Source organism: Mycteria americana, chromosome 4 (assembly GCF_035582795.1).
Source record: "Mycteria americana isolate JAX WOST 10 ecotype Jacksonville Zoo and Gardens chromosome 4, USCA_MyAme_1.0, whole genome shotgun sequence".
NCBI classification, from domain to species: Eukaryota; Metazoa; Chordata; class Aves; order Ciconiiformes; family Ciconiidae; genus Mycteria; species Mycteria americana.
The window spans coordinates 7,879,652-7,893,705 of NC_134368.1; the positions used below are offsets into that span (position 1 = coordinate 7,879,652).

Sequence of the window (14,054 nt, forward strand, 5' to 3'; positions counted from 1 at the left end):
CTCTAAACCAGTCCTGTTATTTTGGAGTCTGCTTTATGATTTTTGGGTGCTAGGGGTGGGCCATGCCCCTAAGAGTGCTGTCGAGTGAGGGCCTGAGCCGGGTCATGAAAACACCCTCCACGCTTGCGGTTCCCTTTGCTTCATTCCTCTGCCTCCCCTGCGATGTTATCTTGGGCAAAACTTGAAAATAAAAAAAAAGAAAAGAAGAAAAAAGGACATTTTGGGGGCCCAGCTGTGTCACTTCAATTTTCGCTAGCTGTTGAGGAAGATTTGTGAGGACTCTCTGGAGGAGAAAGGGTCACGTCAGGGGTAGAAAGCCACTCACCCTATACCGGAGGCATTTATAATGCCAGGGCAGCTCCTTGGGGAGCATCTGTCTGTCTGTCCTTCCCTCTGGGGTTGATAAGAGGCAGACAGCCTCCCCTCAGCTGTTCCCTGTGCTACGTTACAAATGAGATGCTGAAAAGCAGCCCTTGGCCTTGAGACAGCTCTTCTTTCTCTAGCTTATTCTACACATCAATTAATGTCAACCAAAGGTGTTTTATAACTACTTCATAACTTTTTCAAGAGCGGGACCCTCACGCCCTTACAAAGGGAAAGTCCAACTCCTGTGCGGGGTGGCTGCCAAAATCCCTGTGCAGTGAGTTACGTGTGAGAGCAAACAGGACTTTTGGTTTTTTGTGGAAAAAAATGTTCCTTAACATTCAAATTCTTCCATGGAGACTTTATCCAAAAAGAACATCTTTGTTATAAGTGAGGGTGGGGGAAAAAAAAAACTTTATCCTTCCCCATCAGGACTGTGGTACTAACACCAGTGTTGGACATGATCTTCTGTCTTCTTCCATTTCTGATGCACTTTGAAATCTGGTACCAAGAGCTGGTGGCTTTGCTTGGACTCCATCAGTCCCTAATGAGAGCAAGCAGCATTTTGAGTAATTGTTCACCCTTGTAGCTCTTGGCCTGTGCAATGGGTGTGAAGCGTGAGGAGTGAATTATGAAAAAATAATTAAAAATCTTATGTGGCAGCATATTTCCTGACAGAGAACAACGAGATGATGGCGGAGACTTTCAGGCCGTCTCTTACCCGCTCACCCTCTCCTCTTGTACTGACTTCCAGCAATTCGGCTGCGTGTTTTCTTAGGAACCAGCTTCCACCCAAAGGCTACTGAATTTTTCTTAAATGCCGGTTTCTGTCGGAGCTGATAAGGCAGCAGCCAGCCTGCAAAGATAACGCAGGGTATCAAGGCTTCTTGGGTTTGTCTTTATTTGGATTTTTTAGCAAGTATTTGACACACACTGAGAGCTGTCTAGAGATTTTGGGTTTGGTGGGTTCCCCCCCTCCCTTCTCTTTGTCTTTGGTCCCAAAATGCTTTTAAGGTGGTTTGGGAGAGAAAAAAAAGGGTGCTAATGGAGCTGGTGAATTAGCAGTGTTTACTGAAGGGAACAGGGAAGGTGGGCAGCTGGGGCTGGATGACGAGGGAGGCTCCGGGCTCTGCTCTTTTGACGGCTCCAGTTGGAAAATATTCCCCCCAACCAGAGTTTAAAGGGGGTGAGAAGCAACACAGAGTCACCCTAAACACCCGGTCACTGGCAAAAATGTGTCACGGTGTAGGAAAGCTTGTGATTAATTGTCTTTTCAACTTCCCCCCCCAGTCCAGCTCCCCTTCTCCTGAAGCATTGTCCCTGTTTGGGCTGCTGGCTTTTGTTAACCTGCAAGGGAGTGTTTACACTTTGCTTATGTTAACCAGAAAGGAAACTTTTCCAGCCAAAAATTGATTTACCTGCTGATGCTAATGACTTCATTATAGGGAGCCTGGTGAGCAAGACAGATGTGGGTAGAAAACGTACCCCATGCCCTTACACAAAGATGTCTTCTGTCACCCGTGGAGTGCGAGATCAGCATCTGTGTTCAGCCTGAGCAAGCCCTTAGTGATGTAAGGTGTCCCTCCATGCTCATGTCTTGCTGTGACCCTCTGGCATCCTCAGCTTGGCCTCTGTCTGATGCAACTCTGTGGACGATTGCATTGTGGGCTAGATTAGGACAGAGATCTGGCTGGAAATCCCACCAAAAAAAAAAAAAAAAAGTCAGTCAGTCAGTCATGGCACAGTCCTATAGCACTGGATTTTATATTCTTGGCTGTTTCTTGGGGCACCCCTCAGATGGTTTGTACAACGCATGCTGTTATTCACTGATATTTAATATTCATTGTTTTCTCAGCAGTGTTGCACCATGGCTGGAATTACAACGCCAAACACCAAGTTCCATTTTCAAGTTTTAATGCAATTTGTGGGCATGCTTTAATTAAGCTTCACAGCACTGCTTGGAGGAACGTATTTTATGCCTACAGTATTGTGCAGGCAACCTCATACAGAGGGTCAGGAGCCGTATGGGAACACAGTGTTTTTGTTATGCGCTTCTGCCCAGCAAATCTTTCTTGCTCTTTAATGTAACCTGTTGCATATGAAATTAATTTCAAACATGCATTTGCTCACAAAGTAGCGTTCTTTGCACCAGAAATCCATAACAGTAGAAGAAAGCACCACCAGATGTCTATATTTATAGAAAACTGGCACGTTCTGTCTGGCGATGACAGATTATTTCAGTGTATTTATGAAGTGCTCATGTTTTTAGAAATATAGAAATCCAGTCAATATCAGTAGAACTATTCATCAGACATCTTGCCTTTTTTTTTTTTTTATTTTAACCAACAGAACATGTTTCTTTAGTTGATGGAGTACCAAAAAAAAAAAAGCTTTTCCTGTTCCTCTGTCGTCGCTGTATTTTTTTCCCAGCTTCACAAACCCCTTCATTTTAGAGGGGCATCTCTGGGTTTAAAACAAACATTACCAGAGTCTCATGCAACTTTGACTATGTACTTCTACATCAAGCATTTTTACTTGAGAGAGAACTGTTCATAAAGCTGAAAGAATAATTTCTACTGGAGGAGTGGATCCTGCAACATTTTTCAGTTTTCAGAATAAGTTTTTTTTTTTTGCAAAGATGCCCCTCGTTTGGGTTGTTGCCATGCAAAGGGTCTCAGATTTGGATCTGATCACACTGGGAATTACATTTGAATCAAGCCAGAGGTGCTGGAGGCTGCAGGAGCCCTGGCATGGCTCGTGGTTGAAGTGTGAAGCCCATCAGAAATCGTGTCCTCAAGACAGTTCAGTTCTGTTCCAAACTTTCTGTGTTAACACCTAAACTGAGCCACTTGATGCTTCAGTGTCAAGGTTTTTGCTTATATACCTGACGTAGATGTCGGAGAGTTTTCAAAATTAAAATTTGCAGAGATCTCCGCAGTTCTTGGTCAGAAGGTGCTTTTAGAGGCCAGGGATGCATACCTGGCAATACATAAATTGAAGGGATTTAGATAGGTGCCCTTACGTATTATGGTAGTAAATGAGGAGCTGTACAGAAACATAAGGGAAAGGGGCTCCTTGTGGGATTTGCTATTGGAACACAATTGTTAATCTGTGCAATCTACAAATCAAGTTAATTGGGTTTGCTCAGGCTATTGCTCACACGATTGCTAAGCACAGTAGCTTGAAGGCAAGGGGGGTTTGGCCTCCCGATCTTTGCTGCGTATTTGTTTTTACAGAAAATGCCTTTGATATATGTAAGTTATATTTCCGTGCATTACAAATGATAGATTCCTCCCCCATATCCTGTGACAGCCTTCCCTGGAGACAGACAGTCTGTGTTGTTTTAGCGAGATGAAGAAAGATTAACGGGAAAGGTTTTGCTAGTGTTTGCAAAGACTTTGAGCAAAAGGGAAAGGTTTGGATTGAGGATTTGGTGAGAATGAAAAAGCGTTTCTGAAAACTACTGCCTGCACATGGGGCTCCCCTCACTGGTTCCCCTCTCAAGCGGCCAACAGGCTGCAAGGAGCACCAGGACAGCCCCGAAGAACCCCAAGGCTGTGGGCTTGACATGCACTTGGCTCCCTCCGTGTGCTCCTGCTCAGGTAGGACTGATCCTCCCTGCATCTGCAGGTCTACAAATTATTTTCCGAGCCAGCTGTGCTGGTGCATTGGCTCTATGGCTGGGCAAAGAGCATCTGCACCACTGGGGAGTGTGAGAAGGTGGGTACACCTGGGGAAGGTGCTTCAGGGGGGCCCTTTGTCCCCTCCACGGGGGCTCACCCCACCAGGCATGGGAATGCTGTCCTGTGGCATGAAGCCAAGGCACTGTGAGAGGTGTTCCGCTCACAGATTAAGTCATCTATGTGTCGGTGTCTGAGCTGCCCTCAGAGTTGATGGAGATGTTAGTAAGTAGGGCATTGAGCTAGTATCGGCCAGCTCTCTGCAGACCGTAATGGGAGTTAGACACCTAAATTTAGGTGAATCTGAGAGCTGAGTCCTGGCCATATTTAGGTTCCTGGGATAGTTAATGGTGATGCTGTATATGGTTACTGCTCATCTATCTGCATGCAGTGCCAGTAATTAAAGCCTCCGGGTAATTCACAGGCATGTCCCCACTGAGGTTTTTTTTCCTGAGTTTGAGCCTGCATGGGCTCTAGCTCACTCCTTACCTACCTAATATCCCAGCGCAGGTTAGGCCACTCTTACCCAGAGCCCCCAACTTCTCCCCGCTGGGTGCCGGTGCCCGAGGACACATCGCAGTTCACGCTGTCTGGACAAACATCCGAGGACAGACCTGTGGTACGTTTTGGCTGCTATCAGCAAAGTGACTGCATCTGGGAGCTTCACACGCAGGCTCCTAAGCCTGTAATATTTGCGGGAAGGGGTGTTTTTCCTCCCTCCTGGTGACCAATTTATACCCCAGAGTGAGAAGGATTAATAGCCCTTGAGGCTTTCTCATCACCACGCAGGAAATTAGCATCCCAAGCAGGAGGGGCTCAAAGGTCTGACCTGCAACCTTGCGTGGTGTTTTCTTTGTGAAGCATGGCTGGGATGTACAGTAAATCAGGTTCAGGCAGTTCTGTTTGCCGAAAACAACATCATTTCACAGTGACCCTGAAAACATGACTTTTTTTTTTTTTTTTTTTTTAAGCATCCTGGCAGAGGGATCCAGGAGGAGGAGTTGTGGGTGGTGGTTCAGGAGCTGGAAGCAAAACTTTCCTCTCTGAGTTAGTGCTGCAAATCCTGCCCTTGCTGACAAGGCTGGTGACGCACGTAGAGGACTTGGTGGCCTTCACCATGGCTAGATATAGGGTCGATACAGCAGCTTCTGCTTCGTGTGAACCATAAAAGATGGACACGATGGCCTGGAGCCCCACTGCTGTTAAAAGGGAACATCAAATCATGGCAGCAGTTGGAAAAAGCCGCTAACAAAAAGTGCTCTGTGCACTGATGGTCCCTCCGACAGTGTGAAGGAGAGAAGCTTGTCCAGCCCCTGCTATGCTGCAGAGCAGGATTTATTTGGCCCAGTCGATTTACCTGCATGAGACTGAGATGCGTCATACCCTAAAAGCACCTTTTCCTCCTGTAAAGGGAGGTGAGGGATCCCTCAGGTGCCTCCACTGTATGTGTCTGAAGTTAGAGGTGAAGGAGTCCTGATGGAGTCTGTTTTTAAGCACATCCTGGTGTAAATCAGGAATAGCTTCTTTGAAGTGAAAAAGGAAAGGCTAATTTAAAGCCAATCGACATGAATTCACCCTCAGGCTTCAGTGAACGTTAGAAGGATTAATATGTGAGGCAGCCCTTTTCCTTACACAGGCCAAACTTTTCCTTATGGCATGAAATTCAGCTCGTTGCAGAAGGCTCAGGTACCACCAAACCCCTCTCTTAAGGGCTTGCATGGGAGGCCAAAGGTTTATAGGCGTCATGCTGCCTGTCTGTCTGCACACGGAGAAGTGTCATGGTAAATGAATCCATTACCCAGGACTGTTGATTTAACACCTTTCTTCTACCTCTGGAAGAAGCCTCCTTCCAGGTCCTAAATCTGTGTTATCTTCAGCTCTCTCAGTGTAATTGGGGATTTGGGGATTAGAGGATGGGAGCCAACGTCACCGCTGCTTTTCTGCGTTTTTGGAATGTGAGGGAAGAGACTGGGAGTGGAAGAGTTCTCGTACGTGCAGTTTATTGGTGTGTCTTTGGTAGAGTTTTATTGCTTTGTTAAAAGATGTTGAGCTGTATGATTTATTAGCACTGCCACGGAGACTGTATTAATGATTATTTCACATTCCATGAGATCTTAGTGGGTCCTGCCCATGGTAAGGTCAAAAATGAAGGGGCATTTGACACAGTACTGCTTTACTTACAATAACAACTGATAACGAACCTAGAAAATAAGTAAGTCTCTTTGACTGCAGGGTGCATTATCTTGCAGCAGATATCAACACAGCCTTCCAGAGAGAACTGTTGACCCTTTGCTGCGTGTTGTCAGATCTCTAAGAAGTGCCATGGCAAATCTGCATGCACGCACGCACTTGAAAGTGCTTTTACTTGCTTAGGAACAGCCATCCCAACATTAGCAATTATTCCTGGCAAATGCAATACCGTCTGCTAACCATGCGGGATCGTGGGGTTTGGTTGGGAATGACCAGGCCCAGCTGGCATTAAAAAGAGCTTGTAAACATTTGCTTTTCTTTTTCAGGGGTATCCTCTAGTAAAAAGTCAACATGGCCCACTTGGTGCCTTCCGGAGCAATGGGTCAAGTCCCCAGGCTGGGGCTGGTTAGTCTCAGATTCATACCTGAAGTGGTTTGTGGTTCTCTGACTATTTCTGCTGCACATTCAGAGTTCTCTAAAAAAGCATGGATATTTTTCGACTGCAACTTTCACATTGCTGCAATGCTGCAGCAGCTGAAGCTTTAAGAAAATCAGTGATTACTGCAACTTTCTTCATAATTAAAAAAAAAGCGTCTATTGGGCAGAGACCTCCATTTTGGGTGATTGCCATCCAGCATGGTAGATCACTTCCCTAGGTCTGTATTTGACCTTGCAGATTTGGTTAGGCCAGCTTGGAGTGATAGGCAGTCCCTGGGTCATCCTTGCCTTCACAACATCTGCACTGGTAGAGATAAGACAGCAATCGCATCCTCTGCTAGCTCTCCCCTGCTTCCAAAGCGGATTTTACAATGTTTTGTTAATTTTTCGCAGGCTACTACTGGCCAAGCGGAGACATTCCTTGTCTGTTATTCATGGGGAGAAATGCTTGATTAGGGCTCCGCTTCCTGGAAACACCAGGGAAGCTGATGCCCTGGATCCTCTTCCGCAGATAAGATTAAGAGCATTGAAATCGGCACGCTTCTGGCAGTGGTTTTGACTGGCTTAGGGTGGTAATTGCAGAGAGGCCGTTTTGGATGATGATGAGAAATTTTTCAAAAGTTTTTCCGTATCATTTGTCGAGCGCTGTTCGCTGGTGGGTGCTGGGGGCAGAGAACTCACCTAATTGAGATGGCTTTTTTTTTTTTTTCCCGTTGTTGCTTTCGCTGGCAGTGGCTGTAAGGGTTGCTGCTGCGAAGGGAATGAGTCACTCATTTGTTTGAAGCCGTGAAGAAAGGTTCTGCATGTTCCCATTGATATTAAACACGAAGCTGTGATGTTGGTGGTTTCCTTTTCTCTCGCTTTCAGTGTATTTGGTTTTCATATCAGGGAGGTCAGGAATTCATGTTTGCTGCCTTCGAGGAGGAAGGAATCGTGTAGTCTTTAGCTCTTTTTGGCTGCCCAGCCCAAACTGCTGTCACCGAAGCACTGTAGACCTGTCAGCTGGGGATATTTTCAGTTGCTGTTTTCGTGGGAAACCCGCCTGAGCTTTCAGACTCATGGTTCAATTTTTCTTCACTTATTTTTATTGAAGTCACTGACCAGCGCAACCCTGGAAAGCAGCCAGGCTTTATTTCATGGTGTTGCAGTTTGAAGGATGCGAAGATCGGTGCGTACCGTTAGAGCAGCTGGTCTGTCTTGCCTGGCACAGAGCTGGGAGCTTCATCTGCTTCGTCTCTTACGGGGCACAAACTTGTGTTTGATTAAACACATTCTAGCATCTCTCTGTACGATTATTTCCCTGCAGGCAACTGAAGGATAGAGAAGAGTACCTGCCATCTGGGAGAGTCTCCTTTCAGTAATCAGGAAACCTAATTTCCCATTTTTTTCTTAACAGATCCCACTGACTTTAGCCCAGGGGGTTTTGCCTCTTTAGGGTCTCTTACTTAGCAAAATGCTGAAGTGATTCCCCTGGTGTAGGACTGGTCCATGAGAAAGCCGCTTTTCCTGCCCCCCGGTGCTGTGACAGACTCCATCCTCCTTTGTTTCACTCCCCACAGGTAAATTTTCTGCAGACAGGGTAGTCACTTGGGGACATATGTGTGCATATTTAAAATAAGATATAAACCCCAGCCAGTGTCTTGTAAGCACTTCTGTTGGCTGCTGGTCCTGCTAAAAGCTGGAACAGCAGATTTCACTCTCCGAGTAAAATCTGACCCCCAAGGGGCACATCTCCACCTGACATCAGCAGCACGCCATGGTTCCCCCATCGTTTGTACTTTCGTTGGATCTGTAATTAAAAAAGCAAAACCGTCCCATCCTCACCCCCACAGAGACCATATGTGGAGCTGACTCTATGGTTGATGCAAACCCAGCTTTTTAAAGCAGAAAATGTGTCTGAAAATAGATTGAAAGTGATGTAAAAGCCACCTTCTTCAAAGAAAAATACCAACCCATTTTGCCCTCATGGTTCTGGAAGGGATTTTATCTTGTGCAAAATGTGTTTCCCCCTCGGCCCCCTCCCCTCTCCCAGAGCTGTAAGTCCGCTTTTGTTAGGCCGGTGTCGTGGAGCTAAATCCTGGAAACGTAATTTATTCAAAGTGTTCCGCACACATGTAAATGGGCAAAACTTATTGACAGCTGAGTTAAAGTATCTCTTTCTTCTGCGTAACAAGGCACTTTTGCTGAATCTTTCAACAGCTGGCTTTGTTCCTCAGACGGGTGAAAAGAGCTTACGGGGGAGAAACAGGCAGGCAGGGAAAATGCCTCTGGTGCGTGTTGTGTGTCTGCACAGTCACAAATTTGCACGCGTACAGCACGGTAGCACCTCTCCCCACACGTACATCCCCATCGCATCGGAAGGTGTACTCATGGCGCACAAATCTGGGCATATACTTGATATAAGAAGAGCTGCTGCGGCTGTATGCGTGGGCATACTGTCTGTGGTCGTGGTCCTTTGAAAAGCTCCAAGTGGCCGTATGTCTACCTTTAACTGTGTAAAATAACAGTCCCCAAAAGGATCTTGGTATGCGTGTATTAAATTCTAAGCACACAGCAAATTTAGTTGAATTTTCTGCTGCTTAAGCACTACTCTTTCCTCCTCCATACAAGGCCTTGAATTAGCTAATTAAAATCTGGTGGAGAGAGGGAACAGTCTGCAATGTAGTGAACTCACCAGATTTCTGAGGTCATTGCTGGTACAGAGTTCCCTCACTCTGTCCCATGAAAAGATTTTTAAGTATTCATTGGAAATCTCCCATGGATTTAACTTCTTCCTTTGTTTTGCTTTGCAGTAAAAGCTTGATTGAAAGTGGCTGTGGCAGCAGTAATGCCTGGCTGAGTTTGGAGAAAACAAGCTCTAGACCCATTTAGATGTTTCATTTGAAAGCAGCTTCCATTATCTCCTATTAGGGGCTGCGGTTAGTAAGTAGCAGGCTGAATGCATGTGTGTGTTCACCCATTATGACTTCTTTATCAATTCTATTTTTTTAATCACTAGTTTTTAGGAAGAGGTGGGATTATTTTTCTATATAGGTAATTAATGTCTGATAAACCTGAATCCAGTTTTCTAGGGATAAACTTTGATGGAGGATCCTAGGAGTATTAAGCCTTTATCCATCCATCTTTTAGAATTTATTCAGCATCCCATGCGAGAAAACTGAAGAAAAGGTGGCATTTTTCCCCCTCTTACATTTTTTGGGGGAGACGAAGTTTTTAAAACTAGAATTACATGCTGGAATTTAAGGTATCAAGTAGTGTAACCTGATCAAAGCTACCTCATGCTTTATGAAATGTCTTGTGTTCTGAGCCTCAGTTAACACGGTGACACTTTGAGGAGAGGAGCGGTTCTGCCCGGGCCCCGGCAGCGCAGCCCCACTGACTCCAGCGGTACTGGGTGAAGAATTTGACTTTGGCTCAGTAGAAGTAGAATAGATCAATACATGAAATGGAGTACTTATTTATTTAAGGACACGGCTGGAAATGCTTTGTCTTAACCCCTGAGCAGGTAGGGCACATGGAGGCAGTGCTGGCTTCTGCAGCGTATCTCTGTTGAGCAGGGAATTGCACGAGGGAAATTCTGCTTTAGCGGCTCTTGCCTGAAGCATGCTCTCTGCATTGGGACAAAGAACTATTTGTCAGCCGAGGCTGTTTCATATAAAAATCATATTTTCGGGTGAGTTTCACTTTGGAGGCCCTTCTCTCCCCATGTCCTTTCCTGCTGCTGGCTGCCTGCTGCCTTCTCACGCTCCTCTGGCTGCACTGGGCCAGTCAGACAGACTGGGCCAGTAACACCACAGAAAACTAATGCAAGAAAACATTTTCTGCTGGATTAATGACCTGAATCTTCCTTCTTACCATGACAGTACCTAGGGAGTGACCACACTATGAGGAGAGGAAAAGGTCAGTTTGATTTTTGCTTTAGCGTTGCTTTGGACTTAGATCTCTCCAAGTTCATAGCTGAATCCAAATGCCTTCCTGGTGCTGGTGGGGATTGCTTGGTTTCATCTTTGCAATTTGAGCCTAAGTTGGGAAGACCCCAGGTTTAGGCCTCTGAATTCCTCATGGAAGTGAGAGGTCTGATTCTGTGGTGCTTTGTGCTTTCTATTTTTGTTGGGCTAATGACAGGAAAATGCCACTTGCTCTTCAAATTGATAGGAGGAAACATCTCCTTTGGAGATAGGAAATATACCCTTTTTGTGAGGGTTTTCCCTGGCTGCTGAACTGTCGGGAAGGCTCTGTGCTGGGACAAGGGCTGTGCTAGAAGCAAACCAAAGCATGGAGGGAAATGCAGTCAGTCAGCACTCCACTTCCAGAGTCTGTCCGAGGTGGTGGGAAGGAGCGAGTAAAGATGAATCTTATGAACCTCAAGGCAATTTCAGTCCACCATTGTAGGTTCTCCTCACAGGTCATCCTTGCCTCGAGCAGAGAAGGAGTTAGGACTGTGTTAGGCCTTGTTCACCACTCACACAAAGTGTCCTCAAGGTGGAGTCCACCTTCGAATTGGGTGGGCTCTCAGGTAAGGATTTTAGCGTGCTGGATGAAGCAGGGAGCATTGGGAAGGGGCAGCAGGCAGGAAGGACCTCAGAACTCTCTGGGATGGATGTTACTCCTACCCCATCATGGGCAAGAAGATGGCTGACTTTGTCCGAAGAGTCTGTCTTTTGGACTCTTTCACGAGTGGGCTGACCAAGCAATGTGCTTTAAGGGTTAATTTTAAATTAGCCAAAGCCAAATTATTTAGTGCAGCCTCATTTCTCAGGGTGGGGTATGGTGGTTCTGTCAGGCTTGGACACGGCCTCCCCGCGGCTGCACTCAGAACTTCTGTCAGCTTTATGAGTGCGGCCATGAAATTAACCATTTAACCATGTAATGACTTTTTATTTTATTTAATCTTCCAAAAACGCTATTTATGCACAAGCATTAGGAGTGCCGGGGTTTCTAATGCAGCATTTCTTTGGCTCATTTCCTGCCCAGCTGTTGTCCTCTCCAGCCCCCTGTCCCCTGGCCTACAGCTGTGTGGAGGTTACACCTGCAGCTCTGTGATGACCACCTCAGCCCGCTCTGCTCCTCAGGGAGCTGGGGCCAGCCATAGCCTGTGACCGTCCGGCTTCTGGCTTGCTTCAGCTGTCATACCCAGCGATGGCCCAGCTGCTATCGCGGCCATCAGGAGCATTATCTCTGGACCTTGCGTCTGATGAGGCTGTCATGGGGCAGGAGCACTTACTGGAAAATGATTTATACTAATTGGGTGGCTTGAAGGTTTCTTGTGGAACAGTAGGAGGGAAGACACAGAGGTCAGTTGTCTTTATTCTCCAAAAAGCCATCATCACCTGATAAAGATTCAGCTGCCTTAGGTTTTGAAGAGGATGTTTCATGCTGCCTCAGCCAAAGCGGGGAGTGAAGACTTCAGTCTCGTGACCTTTGTTCTCTAAAGAGCGTGTCAAGTTTTGGCTGTGCTGCTGGCCTTGACTTTTAATTGTTGAAGAGGATGTGAGATCAGCCCCAAGCCTTTGTGCTGCAGCTTACCCGGTGAGAGAGGGGAAGTGCCGTGCTTCTCTGCACACCGCTGCCACAATTTGATTTGAAAAAAACATAACCAGCCCCCCCAAATAATGAGCTACCTCTTAACAACAAAAATGAAAACAAAATAAGAAAAAGATTACTATTAGGGGTGGGAAACCTGATGATATCAAAAGGTGTGTTTTCATGCAGATTGTTACACCGTGATGCAATAGGGGTTTGCCCTTAATTTAGCTTGTTTTTAGCATAAATTTCATCCCCATACGATGGGCCAAAACCCCATTGGCTTCCTCAGTGGTGGCATGTGCTTGTGAGATATCAGAATTTGGCCTGACAAGGCTGCCTAATCCCCCCTCATGTCTCAAAACCAGTTCTCACCCCGTTGTGATCCAGCTGAAGCTCATGCACCAGGTGCTGCAGAGGGAGGACATAGTGAAGGGCCAGCACGACTATCCCTGCCAGGATCTGGGGAAAAGGACCTAATTCTGTGGGTAAATCAATACTGAGCTCTGACAGGCATTTCTCTACCTTGCTGCCTGCCCATCATGTGTTGTCCTGGTGGGGGAAAGAGACCCATGGTGGTCTGCGATCTCCTTTAGAAGCATGTCTATAAACGAGGTGCCCTGTGGATCTCCTTTAGAAGCATGTCTATAAACGAGGTGCCCTGTGGACCATGTAATACCATCCACTGTGGCTCCATGCCTATTCATCGTGCCATTCTCTGATTACCTGGCATCCTCCCCCTGCCCTTTGTGCTGGTGTTTGCAAGGAGGTCTTTGGAAGGTAACTGCCCATGCTCTGCTGTCTTTTCTAGACAGCATAAATGATTTAGGGCCCTTTTATGCCTCTTTGGCCCTTTTACTTGACATAAAAGCACTAGAGTATGACTCAAAATTTCTGTGCTTCTCTGCAGAAAAGAGCCAGGTCTAGGAGGTGCTTTCTCCTTTTTCCCCTAGCATGGCAACCCTTTCACTCGTGGTGGTGGGCAGTCATTTCTTGGCTGACCTCGCCAAGGATAGTCCCTGAAGCGTTGACTAGTTACTATCTTGGTTTCAGGGTTGCTGAGATATGTCCTGCGGGGAACGGCACTCAGGAACTATCTTTTTTCTTGACAAATGTCTCCTTACAACCTTGCTGCTCATGTGGGTTATGTGATTTCCAAGCTGGCCTGGAGCCTAGAAGTGAACTCATAGGCCTCAAGGAGCAATAAGTGCTGCAGTGTTTTAACCAGCCCAGCCAAACTCTGTGTGTATGTGTGTGCGCGCGTGTGTGAAAGCACTTTCCAGCAGACTGGCTATCTAGAACGATAACCCACCTGGCCTAGCTCCATTCAATAGTGATATCAGCTGCAATTCTCTGGTCCCATCAAAAAACCCAAGCCAAACAAAGATATTTCCTCCTGAAATAGCCTGTTTTAAACTGCACAAATGTCACCTGTAGGTATGTGCGAGTAAAACAAGTCTCTCTCAAACTTAGTTTTGTATGATGAGCAAAGGAACTGCTGGGAAAGCTGAGGTCCAAGCTGGTCCCTTTGCATCAGCGAAGTGAGTGAAAGGTAATCAATCCGCCTCTGAAATCAGCTCCCCTCATTCCTCTTCCAGGTGCTGCCATCTTTGCAAAGGTTATGGCAAGGGGATTTGAAGACAGTCAGTGTGCTTGTGAGGGATTCTTTAAGCAAAGCCTCTAACCTGTAGGTTGGAAACAGAGTCTGTTCTTTTATACTTGCATTGTGCTCTCCTATAATCAGCTCTGGAGATGCTGGGCTGGCTCCTTTGAGAAACCAAGGAACTTGTAAAGGTGTCGAATGGTTTTAGTATGAGCTGAAAGGAGCTGTGAGTGCTTCACAAGCCCATTAGGAGTGAA

At 46.3% G+C, this 14,054-nt stretch overlaps 1 protein-coding gene across 5 annotated transcripts in view; it reads left to right on the plus strand.

Annotated features, from left to right (window-relative positions):
* Window positions 1-14,054, plus strand: part of FGFRL1 (fibroblast growth factor receptor like 1) — a 183,177-nt gene that overhangs the window by 16,271 nt on the left and 152,852 nt on the right. Inside the window, exon 1 of one of the 5 annotated variants that reach the window (XM_075499561.1) lies at window positions 3,683-3,965. The exons of the other annotated variants lie outside the window; for them this stretch is intronic. Coding sequence (XP_075355676.1) covers window positions 3,932-3,965 — 34 coding nt within the window. The 5' untranslated portion in view covers window positions 3,683-3,931. Of the gene's footprint in view, window positions 1-3,682; window positions 3,966-14,054 lie in introns of those variants that run through there. 5 annotated transcript variants of the gene reach the window in all.